The sequence below is a fragment of the Biomphalaria glabrata genome, chromosome 10 (assembly GCF_947242115.1).
Source record: "Biomphalaria glabrata chromosome 10, xgBioGlab47.1, whole genome shotgun sequence".
Classification (NCBI taxonomy): Eukaryota; Metazoa; Mollusca; class Gastropoda; family Planorbidae; genus Biomphalaria; species Biomphalaria glabrata.
In genome coordinates this window covers 34,374,133-34,389,013 of record NC_074720.1, presented here as the reverse complement: position 1 = coordinate 34,389,013, position 14,881 = coordinate 34,374,133, and the positions used below count along the sequence as shown (strand labels likewise).

The window sequence follows — 14,881 nt, the reverse complement described above, 5'->3', positions numbered from 1 at the left end:
GTTTTTTTATAATGCAACTGCAACCTAATATATTGACATTAACCTTCTAAATGTTTTTTTTTTTTTTTAATTCCCCTTTCCGACCTTGTGGTCTATAGGGCAGATGATGTAAAGGTCATCTGTTTCTGTGGCCTACAGTTAACAAGGGTGTCATGTGGCCAGCACAATGACCAACCGCCTTTACCTTTCCCTAACTAATGTCAGGTACCCATTAGAGCTGGGTGGACTCAGAGGCGCTGAAGATGGTGAAATTAAAAATGCCAGTCTTCACCAGGATTGGAACCCCGGTCCCCGGTTCGGAAGCCAAGCGCTTTACTGCTCAGCCACTGCGCTTCTAAATGTAGCCAAGGAAATAGTTTGTGACCCACACAAGAACCATTGGCTTGCGTGGTCTCAGTGTATATGAAAGCCCAATCCATATTAAAAAAAAACAAACTGCTACTTAGCATCTTTTAAAAATGTTGTGTTTTTTTTCAGCTCATCAAGCATCACGACCATCTTATCCAGTGCAGGGGACACTAGTAGGTTTCTCATACATGAAAGTCCCTACAAGTTTGGTAAATATGAAGTTGTGGTACGACATAACGCTGAAGAAACACGTCTGGACATTGAAATCATAGATGAAAATAGAGTCAAGTTGTTTCAAAACAAAACAGAATTGAAAAGTTGTGATAGGCCTGCACTTTTGCATTATTTGAGGAATAAATACAAAATCCAGCGAATTCCTAGAAATTGTAAGTTAATGAATATAAAAGCCAACAACTTTCTAGAAATTGTAATTTGAAGCTTTGATTTGTTAATGTACACAGTATAGACATTTTCTCACAATTTATTTTAACCCTTTTTAGTTTCTATTTAAAACGTAATGTCTTTGAGGCAGTTGCTTACCATTTTCTTGGCCTTTAGTTAATTATGATCTTATATAACTGCATATCTTCTCTAGAAGAGGAAATAATAAACGCATAGGGAAGGCCGCATTAACCTTCGTTAGACCCCGACCAATAGTTTGGGAAAACCAGAAGCTCACCACAGCGACCAAAATGGAAGTCTACAAGGCATGCGTTCCTAGCACGCTACTGTACATCAGTGAGTCGTGGACTTACACAAAGCAAGAAAGAAAACTAAACTCATTCCACTTGCACTGCCTTCAAAGGATCTTAAAAATAACATGGAAAGAAAGAGTGTGTAATACCAAGATCCTCGCGAGAGTGGGCCTTCCCAGCATCTTTACAGTCCTCATGCAATGCCGCCTGCGCTGGCTTGGACATGTTCGCCGGATGGAGGACAATCGTATCCTGAAAATTATTCTGTGCGGGCAACTTGCGTCTGGCTCAAGAAAAACTGGTCACCCCCACCTTCGTTACGTGGATGTGATAAAGTGGGATTTAAAATCAGTGAACATTGATACTGACCATTGGGAAGACATAGCCTTAGACTGCACTAGTTGGAGAGAGACGATGACCAAGAAAGCTATGGACAGCAAGAAAAACATGGGCCTCAGCTCTTGAAGAAAAGCGTGCCACACTGAAAATGGCCAGCTTCTCTACCACCAAAGCGAACACGCCTTGACCTGCAATATATTGGACGGAAGTGTCTCTCCAAAATAGGGCTCCACAAGATGTTTGAGATGAACCATAGTCGTTCTACGACTGAAGGAGGCCAATGATCTTCTAACAGCCTAAATTTCAACAGATGTCCGGTCAGTTACCTATTAGAGCTGGGTATACTTATGAACATCCTCAGAGCCCAAGTAAAACAAAAATCCTTGCATGTACTAGGAGTTAGTCTTATACTTTAGGCTTAGTAGAAACATGCAGGTCATTTTCATTGAAGCAAGCACTGCATTACATTTTCAACGATAAAATAAAATAAATGACTTATTAAAATCAAGCCTAGTTTAAAAACAGGAAAATATCCTAAGCTGTCCTACTAACTGGATTTATAAAAGTCTTAGCAAAGAAAGCATATTTGTCCTTGCTTTTAGAAATATAATATTAACAAAACAAATGACTCATTTTACGCTTTGCCATGTAGAGATGTCAGCTGATGCTTCAAATGAACACTACAGATTTTCTGTAAGGAACTGTGCCCTGGAAAGTGTCATCAAGGGGGTCAACACAAAGCCTACAAAGATGCTCTCAAGAGCCTTGTAAAGATTGTGGAATTAACACCCACAGCTGGGTAATGCTAGCCCATGATTGCTACTCATGGCACTCTGTGTTTCTAACTTAAAGGCAAATAGGATAGCCATTGGGCAGAAGAAAAGATCAGATTAACAACTTAAAGAAAAGTAGGCAATACTGTAATAGACTCAACCTGTCTGTGCCTTGAGTATAATCTGCTTTTCTAAGTGAGTGTCGTTCAGTATCTATGAGCTCATAGAAACGAGCCAGTACTCATCTTTGAGTTCCTAGGAAATGAGGCAGTGCTCATCTTGGAATGTGAAGGAGGAGATTATTCATATATTTAAAAAAAGGAATATACCATTCATTAAACTTCCATAGTCCAAGGCAGTGTTGCTAATTAGAAGGTCAGAATTCATGACCTGCTTGAGACTAGTTTTTATTTTCCATTTACTCAATATTTTCTCTATTTGGGGTTTTCAAGAACTTTTTTTTTTTTTTTTGTTCATTCCTGTTGCACATTAGCTAGTTACTATGTAAACTATTTACTCATTTGAAGGAACTTGTCTATCAGTTAGGTTTGAAAGTAAACATTTGGAGTTATTGATAGATGACACTGAATTTCAAAACTATGTTTTTGTTTTTCAGATCCTAGTATGGAAGAGATCAACAAGCTGTTTCAGTTGAATATTATTGAACCGTATGACATTGTCCATCAGCCTCCAGCTAGTGCTGAGCCTGTGGTTTATCAGAGAGACCAACTGGTCATTATTGAGATCAAATCAGGTGCGCTTCTATAAGTTTTAACATATTTTTTTTTCTCTATCTCTATCTATATGTGTGTGTGTATATATATATATATATATATATATATCTGTGGCATTTTACGTCTCGAGAGACGATCTTTTCCCTTTGCAACTTCTTGTGTGACTAAAGAGGCCAATCCTTGATACACAGCTGCGATCGCAGGTTGGGCATATATAATCACCAGGCACCGTTGCATTTTCACCCTTCTTTCTGCTTCTGTTGTGTATGACATCTGCAATCTGTAACCCTTCCTTTATGCTCTCTCTCCATGTGGATCTGTCCAGTGCCACCTCTTCCCAGTTGCCAGTGTCAATTTTGAAGAGCTTCATGTCGCGTTTGCATACATCCGTATAACGTAAAAGTGGGCGACCAGCGGCTCTCCTGCCTTCTATTAGATCGCCATACAGGATGTCCTGTGGAAGTCCACCTACTGGCATTCTACGAACGTGGCCAAGTCAGCCAAGGCGTCTGCTGCTGATAACAGAGCGGATGTCCTGGCATCCAGCTCTTTGTAGCACTTCCTCATTGATTATCTTATCTTGCCACCTTATTTTAAGGATCCGCCTTAGGCATCGGAGGTGGAAGACATTCAGCTTTTTTTCCTGCCATGAGTAGGTTGACCATGTTTCACTTCCGTACAGCAAGGTGCTCAACACACAGGTCCGGTAGACTAGGGCTTTAGTACTGCTAGTCAGCAATATGTTGTCCCAGACTCTTTTCTGCAACCGTGACATGGTGGCCATTGCCTTGGCTATCCTGTTGTTTATGTCTTTATCCAGTAGAGTGTTGTTGGATATGATGGAGCCAAGATAACAAAAGTGATCAACAATTTCTAGTGGTTGGCCATTAATGCTTACTTGAGGTGCAGTGTTTGTGTTTTGGACAAGTATCTTAGTCTTGCTTTGACTGATGTTTAAGCCGAACTTCTGGCAAGCAGCAGATAGTTTGTCCACGAGGGACTGTAGCTGAATATCAGAATCAGCCACAATAGCTGCATCATCAGCATACAGGAGTTCCCTGACGAGTAGCTTCCTAACCTTGGTTTTTGCCTGCAGCCTTGATACATTAAATAGTTTTCCAGAGGATCTTGTATGGAGAAACATATATGTGTTTCTCCATACAGGTGTATATATATATATTGATATATTATATATATATCAGATAATTTTATTGGTTCAAACAAATGGAAATTCAATATTTTGTTAATTACTATCTGTATCATAATTTCACAGGTAAAAAGCCAATAACAAAAACTGAGGTTTCTGTAAGATATCAGAGAATGATGCTAAAGAGTTTACAAGTGGAAGACCCTGATAGATCTGAGGTATTGCAAACCAGTTAACTCTCGATATTAAAATATTCAACATTGAGTCTTGGTTTTCTTAATGAGTATTAGTGAACATCTTTTATATACTTCAACTTTCATGCTAGTAGCAGAGCGCTATGGCCCAATATCATTTGTAGACTAGTTGGGGGGAGGGGTTGTCTGGTAGAAGGTTTTCAGTGCTGCCTTTAAGCTCTCACCACCCTGCTTGAGTCAAACCTCAAGCCCCCTTTATAGATAACCAAGCCCAAGCGAAGTTGGCCAAGAAGTCTGTTGTCAAACCTCAAGCCCCCTTTATAGATAGCTAAGCCCATGCATAGTTAGCTTCTCGCCACACATCATTTTAAAGTCTCTTTTACTATTATTTCTTAGACAAGCAGCTATACATATACTTCGTCAATCATGGTGCGATGATGACCACTTTTGTCATCCAGGGGGCTCTTTTGGTGGGGTGGGGGGGGGGATGACTAAAGTGAAATAAAGTAAAATATTAGACTACATTTATAGTTTAATTATTGATGTATCGTGTTACAGGCATTTTATAAAGCTGTCCGTGACTTATGCAAATTACATAGCAAAAAGCCAGAGAGTGTTTTGAAATTCCAAGGCACTGTCCTTGAGAGAAAGCCTAGTTTTCTTATGGAGTTTAGCCCGAATGGTAATCTACTTGACTATTTATGCCAGAACCAACTGACTGTGGACCAGAAAGTGGACATTATTTACCAGATTGTTAATATTCTTGGATTTATGGTAAATATTTTTTTTCATAGGTCAATCTTTACAATTCAGTTTCATTTATAATTAGCAAAGTTTTAAAAAAGTATTAGTACAAATAAAAAAGTTAATGTGAAAGAAAAGATAAGCTTGAATTTTTTCCAGTGACTGTGAGTACATTACTAGGTTGGAGATTTTATCTAATTAATTTTAAGAAGAAGCTCAAGCCTTTTTTTTCCCCCAATTTGACAAATTTTGCGAATTGATGCATTCAGGCTGCAAATTCATCAAACTGTGTCTTAGCAAGCACATAAAAGGAACCTGTATACTATATTTCATGCAACTATCTATAGATAAATCAGTCATTGGTATTTTGTGCTTTTAATATAAATTGAATCTGGTAAAATATTTGTCCTGTTATATTGAGAATGATACATTTATTGAATATTTATACGATACATTTATTGAATCTGGTAGGCTAAGATTTCACTATTATTCTCAGATTTATTGAAACTCATTTAATAATCCTCAAATTAAAATTCTTTTGTTGCCAAGTGTTTAAATATGTGTATGTCCATTCATTATGTTTGAAGGTTTTATTGATTTATTTTTTGAATAGCAAGAAGCCAGAGTGTTTCATGGAAATTTAAGGTCAAGAAAATTGTTTGTGTTTGTTAAAGAAGGTACTCTGAACATTAAAATTAAATTGGGTGATTCTGGACTATCACATTACTTGGACACCCTTCCCCTTCATGAAGTCCGAAATATTGAAAGGTTGGCTTTAGTTATATTGATTCAGTTAAGAAATACTTTTTATTGGCTTTTCCTTTATCTGAAAGAATTTAATTAGTTTTGATATTTCATATAGTGTAGAATCAGTTTTTTAAATATTTTTTTAACCCATCAGACATACAACTGATTTCACATTTTTTATTCCAAAAGGCTAATTTTTTAATATTTTGTTTCATATAATGTATAAAAACAAAATCTGAAAAAACTTTATTTCCACTAGATTACCGTGGTTGTCACCTGAGCGCCAGCAAAACTTAAAGTCCATCTCCTTAGAATCTGAGTGCTATGCTTTTGGAACAATAGTTGTTGAAATCATTTATCAAACTGATAATTTTCTCCCAGATTTGAACATGTCTTGCATGCAAAATGTAAGTTGGGTAATATATATATATAAATCTTTTTTTTTTACATGGTTTTGTGTTTAGCTCTTTTGTTAGATTTTTATTTATCTATATTTCATTTACAATAAAAGTGCCTACTAAATACATTAATATTCAGTTTCAGTATTGCTAAATAAAGTAGACATTTTTGTTTGATATATAGTAGTTATTTTAAACATTGTTGGGTGACTAAATATCTGTTTGATATAATAGAAGAGACAGCCCTTGGGTATCAGTTTAGTTGGGACTTAAACAGGAATTATTTTCAAATAATGAGTTTTTGGTTTTATAATATTTTTGCTGTTAAATTTCTTAGAATTTTCACAAAATGTTTTGGCATCAAATGTTTAATGAGAATTAAAAAGCTAAATATAATGTATTTGTCTACTATTTCCTTATTCATATAGTCATTATTCATTATACATTATAATGACATATGTTCATCATTATTATTATTAATTATTATTCTTATTTGAAAAAAATTTATAAGTAAATTCATATTCCCCAATAGGATTCCCCTCTTCCCCAATACACCAAACTTGTAACTGAGGAACAAAATGCATTTGAAAATCAAGAAGATCCATTAGTGCCGGAAGCTAAAAAAGCCATAGAGGATATTCAGGATTTTGCCAAATCACAATGTAGATCTCGGGAGCCAGCAGACAGACCATCTATAATGAAAATTTCGCAAGTAATTAGTGGTAAATAACATATTCTTCAAACTTTTGTCTAATCATTATAATCAAACAATGTCACACACAGAGTAGACATTTCTTCATGCAAATATATCTTAAATTTACTTAAGTCCAAAATGCAAAACAATGTCACAGTTTTTATAATTTATTTTTGTAAGTTTTGTTATAACTGTGTGTGTGTGGGTGTTTATATGGTCATATTGTAAGTTTTGTTATAACTGTGTGTGTGTGGGTGTTTATATGGTCATATTTTAGAAACAAAATCTCAAGTTTCTAAATTTTCAGCTATCATCATGTAAATAGATATTTATTTTCACAAGGTAAACTGTGGTCAAGTGGTTTGTCGGATATGCTAGCCATGATTGTAGGACTTCAAAGCTGGAAAGTCTTGATTTTTTTTTGTTACTTAAGATTTAAAGACACTCCTGATGTCACTCAAATGAAATGAAGAAACTTGACATCTGTTAATAAACTTAAGTTTGAATGTTGTATTGGCCACCAAAACTTGACTGACCTCAGTGTTACAAATTGGCAAGATATTGTTTTGAACTATTTTTCTGAAAATCTATAACTAGAAGATAAGTATACAGCAATGAGCTTCTCGGTCATTTGTGACAGTTTTAGATCAACAAAAACAAAAAGAAATCTTTTTATACATTTTATCATTTAATATATAGATCATTATCTGTTTCTGGTATTCTCTTCAGAAATGAAGATAGTTATATCCTAACCCAAACTTCCTACAGGGGATGGAAGAGTTTAAACTTGAGGAAGTGCAGACCACATCAGTCAACCATCTTATATTCATACACTATGTACCTCTACAAACTGTAATGACAATAATCTGAATAAGTTTTGAAAAAAAAAATCTGGCACATCGTATCATTATTGATTCTATCCAAGTCTTTTTTTTTTTTTATTTTACATTCATTGTGTTTTGAAATGGTATCCATATGTTGTTGTTTTTTCTACATAGATAGAATACTTATCAAATAAATCAAAACTCAGAACTTTTTAAAATCAAAATAGTTTTTTTTTTCTTCAGAAATCAGGAACAGGACAAGAAGGATCAGAGGAGACACAGAAGAAACATCTTTAAGACACTTTGTCTATCAAGTGTGTCCGGAGGCAAAACATAGGTTGACTAGTAAAAGTTAGCATTTTTCTTATACATCAAAAGTATGGATATACAGTATCAAATTTTTTAGCTTTCAACCTCAAAGTATGAGAAAAAAAAAAGTCAAAGTTCATGACCTCCTTCAGTTGTAGAGTGGCTATTGCTCATTTGGTAGAGCATAACGAGATGAAAGCTTGGACATTAACTAGGGTCAGAACAATGTCGTCCACACAGCATTTATCCCCTGTGATGTGGCCAGAGGAATGGCTAATATTCAATACAGTTTGAAATTAGCAGCATCACAGGTTCTGCCTAGATTTAGCACTGTGTACTGCTAGCTGCTTTAGGGTCACCAGCTCCTGTTTTTTTTCTCGGGGTTGAAGCCTTTTCCATTTTTTGGGTACGTTTGCAAGGCAGCAGAGGTTTGGATTCAGATTTTCCTTCACTTATATGGGTAGCCATCCAAGGCTTATGACCCCTTCCTGATAATTCATTAGATATTATCCCCCATTGCAGATAAAGACTTCAATCCAATATGTAAACCAATACATTATTTCTCTTGATAAAAGTCTAGCTAGTAAAGCAAGGAATACTTTTATATGTACATATTATAATAATAATAATAATAATAATCTTTATTATCCATATGGAAATTTGTCTTACAATTTGTGCATTACACCAAACAAAAAACATTATAACTATAAGAAACCAAAGTGTACATTCACACCAGACTCACTCATAATTTACATGTGACAAAGTTTATACCAGATTGTTCTTATTTAATGATTTGATTGCCAGGGGAACAAAAGAGTGCTTGTGTCTGTTTGTCTTTGCTATCAGTGTCTTGTATCTCTTTTGTGATGGTAAAATCACAAAATCCTGACACAAAGGGTGATTCTTTATTTTGAGGATCTTGTTAGCTTTTTTATAGATCTATTATAAATAGATGTTGAATCCCAAAACTTTGATTACTAAATGATCTTATTTTTTTTACTTGGAAGTTTAAACTTTTCTACTCAACTTTGTGACAAAAGCATAGCCTACATTCTGGTTAGTTTATTTCTTATGTTTTTCTTGTCTAGCAATAATGTATTTTTTTACTATTGTTTACATTTGTTTCTTTACATAAAAAAAAATATACTCAGGTCTTGATGCAAGAAGAACTAAAGCAGAGCTGGAGGAAATGCTGAAGAAAACATTTCAAAACAAATTTTTACCTTTTCATTTGATCACTCTAAGTACAAATGTGCTTGGCCAGGTAAATGTTGTTCAATCCGTACAGAAACATGTTGCTTCAATTTTTAGTTTGAGAGGATTCACGCTAATGATTAAATGATATGAAAAGATGTTAAGTGTGACTGCTGCATTGCATAGTCAAGTTTCTTTGTTTCACTCATCAAACTCATTTTCTTCTTTTCTCTTTTCCTTTAACCAGACACACAAAAAAAACAACTTCTTTTTATGAAAGTGAAATGTTTACTTACCTTATTTTTAGCGTTCAAAATATTTTGGACTATTTTTGAACTTGCCATTAACTTGTGACCAAAAAAAAAAGTTTTTCTAAAAAGACAATTCCTCCTTTTATGATCAGACAGAGTGAGTTGATAAAAACTTTATAAAAAGGATTGATCTGAAGACTACTTTATCTGGACCTTGTGCTTGGCGTATTGAATTTCACTGTTGTGTATAGCCACTGGTAGAAGCTCTCCACTAGCCTCCACGTCTCCTGGTTCCCACTGCAATTAGATTTATAATTCACTTTGCAAAACCTAAGTAGCCAAGGTCAAGAAAGTTGTCATATTTCTAAACTACCTCGTAAAACAATCTTCTTAACTCTTTCTCTCGTAATTATTTTCTATGTTCTGATGGAATTATTCATTTTGCTCATATGTATTTCACTACCCTGTTAGGAGTAAACTTTAATAACATTTTTGTCTGTTCTTACAAAATGTTTTATTTGGTATAAAATTAATTGGAGAGCATCCCCTTTTTGTTAGATAAAACAAATTGATTTTTATAAAACCAAACTAAAATTTTGTTTTGGATAATGGAATTGAAAAATAAAAACTTACTGACTGTGGACAAGTCTCTTTAGAAGTAGATCTAGACTAGATCTAGGCGATATTTTATGACCCAAATTGAACTAAAAGTATGTTTTATGATAGTTATTCACTTTTGTTTTCTGTTAGTTATTCGCATTTTCACATAATATATATACAACATATATAAAACATTTAAATTAATTGTCTTGTGGTCATTATCCATTATATGAAAAATTAATATAGAAAAATGGAACCTGTTTAGCCCCCGCTCTTGAAAAACATTTTTAGTAAAAACACATTGAAAATGAAAAAAATCCAAACTATTCAAAATTAAATTTTTAAACATTTAAAAACATTTTGGGAGGAAGGAAACAAAACAACTGATTTTTTTTTAAGCAGCTTAGATAATATTGTCAATTAGTCTGTAAGAATGGGGTAAAATCATAAATAAGATCATTGATTATGTAATGTCGTGACTTAGTAACACTATTGATGTAGTTTATTAGATTTATTTTGTTGTTTTCTTTGGAAATAAATTATAATTGAGTTTTCTCTGCCAGGGTTTTTATGGTCAAGTTTTGGAAGCATCAATCAGGACTCCACATGTCAATGGTCAGAGAGGTCAGAGTACAGAGCTCACCAAAGTTGCCATAAAAAAATTGTTACAAAATGATGCGGTTGAAGATCAAGCGAAGAACTTTGTACGAGAAATCTGCCTGGCTTGTGAACTTGAACATCCAAACATTGTGAAGGTCTTACATTTTACTTATAATACATCGTTGAGAATAGGTAAATTTCTTTTTTTTTTTTTTTTGAGTATCTGTCAATCAAATCTATTCCTTTTTACACATTCATGGAATCTGGATCCTTCTGGGTGGGTGGACATATTTCTGAAAATCAACTCTAACTATTTTCTTAGAAAGTTCACAGTTAATGTATATCATTGGGAAAAGAATTACTATTTGACCACACGTGGAAAACTGGTTTGACCGTTATTATTGTTCAAAGTACTTTAAAAAATTTATTTAAATTTGGCTAAAGGACTTCATCTTGAACATACTGTCTTCAGGTAATTCCGCATGCTTGCTGTATTAAAGTTTCCCTTTCAGACCTTGCGACCTATAGGGCAGATGATGTTAAGATCATCAGTTTCTATTCATTAAAGAGTTAAATAAATTAAAATTATAGAGACGTTCAGGAACATTTTGAGCACATGTTTTAAGTCCAGATCTATAGGCCTTTCTTTTTAAATTTATATACTCTGAGTAGATTTATACATACCCTTCACCAGGTTTTTTTTTTATGAAGGGTAATTGAAGGAAGGGTAGAAAATGTTCCAGTTTTTTACAAAATCTCTCATTCATTAGTATTAAGAGTAAATTGTTCTTACAGTTCAAAGGAGAATTTTTAAAAAATATTTTACTTGTATCGTTCATGCTGTTGACAAAGTGTGATAAAATATTCATATTCATATAATATAATAATATAATATATTGTTATAAACCTGGTGGTGGCACAGATGGGGGTAGTGGTGTGTGTGTAGTCAGCCGACGCAAATCGCCCCAGGCCAGCGCTAGACGAGCGGTCAACCGTGACGAGTTACGACTGTCAGCCGAGACGAGTGTCAACACGGCGGTTCGGGAAGGATCGACGGCGGTCCGGGAAGGATCGACGTCGTGAACAGAGCTCAGGAGCGTCACGAGAGGCGTAGTCATCTGACCACCTAGAAACGTCGAGCGGCGTTCTGTCCGGTTCGAGAAGGCCAGTAGGGACCATATATAAGAGCGGAGGCGACGCAGTCAAGACGGTTGAGAAAAGGGGCTCAATACAGCAAGGTTCACGACAGAAGGTTCAGAAAGGAGGTTTACGACAGAAGGTCCACTACAGTCCGGTCGACTACAGCACAGTTCAGCGGTGTGGTTCTGTACGGAGCATTACGACGGTTCAGTGCGGAGTACTGTCAAGTACAGTTGAGACGGCTGGCGTCTTGATCTTGGTCTGCGATCGAGTCCGACACAACGAGCCTAGTGTGTGAAGTCAGTCCTGAACTGTTGAACCCAGTGCAAGCCCGAAACGAGACGGAGAGGCCAGTGCAAGAGTCGATACGGCGGAACGGCTATTAACAAGAGACATATTTGTACAGTGTACGTGCTGCCAATTGTACAGTATTGGCTGTTACTTATTCAACTATTAAAGTGTTACGTTACTTTGGAGCCCTGAGTTGTCAAGTTCTTTAAGTTGGTGGTGTATGGTGCAGTTTGCAGAGAGCCTGGATAGTGAGATTCGTAACAACTGGTGTCAGAAGTGGGATCGGATCGGAATCGGATTGGATCGAATCTACTATGGCTCGTCTGAAACTGCTGTACGAACTTGAATTTAGAGAACTGAAGGAAGAACTCCGTGATCGAGATCTGAAAACGAGCGGAAATAAAGAAACCTTACAAGCACGCCTCCGAGAATGTATAGTTGAAGAAGAGGAAGATCCAGACACGTATCTGTTTGAAGTCGCACCAAATTTAAGAGAGTTCTTGCACCAACAGCTAGATGACTGGAAGGAAGAGTTGCGGGCTATGAATACGACATGGAAGAAGTCCAACGAAGAGATCTGTACCAAGCTTGAAAAGATGTATACCTCAGTGAAGGAAGTGACGAGCCCCGTGGTGAAAACGATGGACGTGGTGGAAGAAACCCTGTACGACCAAAGAGACTTGAAAGATAAAGGAGCTGCGCCATCGTTAAACAATGAACTACTAGCCACCCAAAGCTTTGAAAAAATATGCAGTGACAACGGCAATGCTGATAAATGTGGTGCTGCCTGTCAATCTGAAAACAGGGAGTACAGACCTGTGGAGCCGAAAGAGACAGATGAAGAGACAATGGAAGCTGCCCATAGTTCGAACGAAGCTTGTGATGCAGCTGTACCTGATATGAGCACCTCAAAGAGCAAGGCATATCAAGTGAATGTTTGCTCCGCGTCCAAGCATTTTGCTGAGGAACGTTTGCAAGTTGCAAGTGGCGTACGAAGGTGGGACCCTACTGACGCTTGCCCAGATTCTAAGACCAGCGAGAGAAGCCCTGATGGTGACCATAAGAACCCAATGAAATCTGACGAAGCTGTTGAGGGACATTTGCAAGCTAAGAGATACCAGCCAGGTCCGTACCCAACAGCCGTTGGTCCAGCTGCCAAGACGGGAGAGGAAAGTCCTGAAGGTGGTAAAGAGAATCCAAGGCAATCTGACGTTGACGAAAGTCATCGACAGGGTCTGAAACCAACAAACGATTGGCCCGATACTGAGACAAGAGAGAGAGGTCCTGATGGTGGTGAAGAAAGCCGAATGGAGCCTGAAGCCGAGGACGAGGGACCTTTGCACGAGGAGTGTTACCAACCTGCCCCACAAGCATGCCCTCCAGACAAGGCTGAAGATGATGACCTGTCCCACAATTCCATGTCCTGTGGATTTGAAGCCCATCCCAGTCCTTCTTCGCAAAGCCCTATCAAGCCACCTCTTTTGCCAACGATCTTGGTATCCCCAGCCCTTACATCCTATACCTCTCCATGTGCCAAACGGCTGCCATCAATACCGAACGACAAGAGAGCGACGCGACCACGACATCACTGCAGCCACATGAAGACCAACTGGCGGAGAAGAAGAAGAAGGTTACTTTTGTTGAATGCAAGATGGATGACGATGCAACCTCGATATCACTGCAACCACATGAAGACCAACTGGCGGAGAAGAAGAAGAAGGCGACTTTTGCTGAGTGCAATATGGATGACCATGCGATCACGAGGTCGATACAACCAGATGAAGGCTAACTGGAGGAGAATAAAACGTTTTCTGAGTTCCACGTGGATGGCGATGAAAGCACGACGGCGAGGCAACCAGGTCAAGGCAAACTGGAGGAGAAGAAGGAAGCGACCATTGCTGACTGCAACATGGATGGCTCCGTCAAGCTCAAGAGGCAAGCCAACTGCCACCGATCGACCCCCGCCTGCAGCGATGAAACTTCACAGCCAATATCATAAGCTTGATTCTGTCCGAGACGGACAGATCTAAGGAGGGGGCAGTGTTATAAACCTGGTGGTGGCACAGATGGGGGTAGTGGTGTGTGTGTAGTCAGCCGACGCAAATCGCCCCAGGCCAGCGCTAGACGAGCGGTCAACCGTGACGAGTTACGACTGTCAGCCGAGACGAGTGTCAACACGGCGGTTCGGGAAGGATCGACGGCGGTCCGGGAAGGATCGACGTCGTGAACAGAGCTCAGGAGCGTCACGAGAGGCGTAGTCATCTGACCACCTAGAAACGTCGAGCGGCGTTCTGTCCGGTTCGAGAAGGCCAGTAGGGACCATATATAAGAGCGGAGGCGACGCAGTCAAGACGGTTGAGAAAAGGGGCTCAATACAGCAAGGTTCACGACAGAAGGTTCAGAAAGGAGGTTTACGACAGAAGGTCCACTACAGTCCGGTCGACTACAGCACAGTTCAGCGGTGTGGTTCTGTACGGAGCATTACGACGGTTCAGTGCGGAGTACTGTCAAGTACAGTTGAGACGGCTGGCGTCTTGATCTTGGTCTGCGATCGAGTCCGACACAACGAGCCTAGTGTGTGAAGTCAGTCCTGAACTGTTGAACCCAGTGCAAGCCCGAAACGAGACGGAGAGGCCAGTGCAAGAGTCGATACGGCGGAACGGCTATTAACAAGAGACATATTTGTACAGTGTACGTGCTGCCAATTGTACAGTATTGGCTGTTACTTATTCAACTATTAAAGTGTTACGTTACTTTGGAGCCCTGAGTTGTCAAGTTCTTTAAGTTGGTGGTGTATGGTGCAGTTTGCAGAGAGCCTGGATAGTGAGATTCGTAACAATATTTTGTTTCGACAATGTA

At 37.9% G+C, this 14,881-nt stretch overlaps 1 protein-coding gene across 3 annotated transcripts in view; it reads left to right on the top strand.

Annotated features, from left to right (window-relative positions):
• Positions 1-14,881, top strand: part of LOC106079296 (tyrosine-protein kinase JAK2-like) — a 38,125-nt gene that overhangs the window by 11,292 nt on the left and 11,952 nt on the right. For all 3 annotated transcript variants that reach the window (XM_056043387.1, XM_056043388.1, XM_056043389.1), the window contains exons 5-14: positions 478-734; positions 2,772-2,909; positions 4,163-4,254; positions 4,789-5,004; positions 5,588-5,742; positions 5,981-6,128; positions 6,652-6,841; positions 7,881-7,988; positions 9,098-9,210; positions 10,555-10,783. In XM_056043387.1, the coding sequence (XP_055899362.1) occupies positions 478-734; positions 2,772-2,909; positions 4,163-4,254; positions 4,789-5,004; positions 5,588-5,742; positions 5,981-6,128; positions 6,652-6,841; positions 7,881-7,988; positions 9,098-9,210; positions 10,555-10,783 (1,646 nt within the window). The remainder of the gene's footprint in view (positions 1-477; positions 735-2,771; positions 2,910-4,162; positions 4,255-4,788; positions 5,005-5,587; positions 5,743-5,980; positions 6,129-6,651; positions 6,842-7,880; positions 7,989-9,097; positions 9,211-10,554; positions 10,784-14,881) is intronic.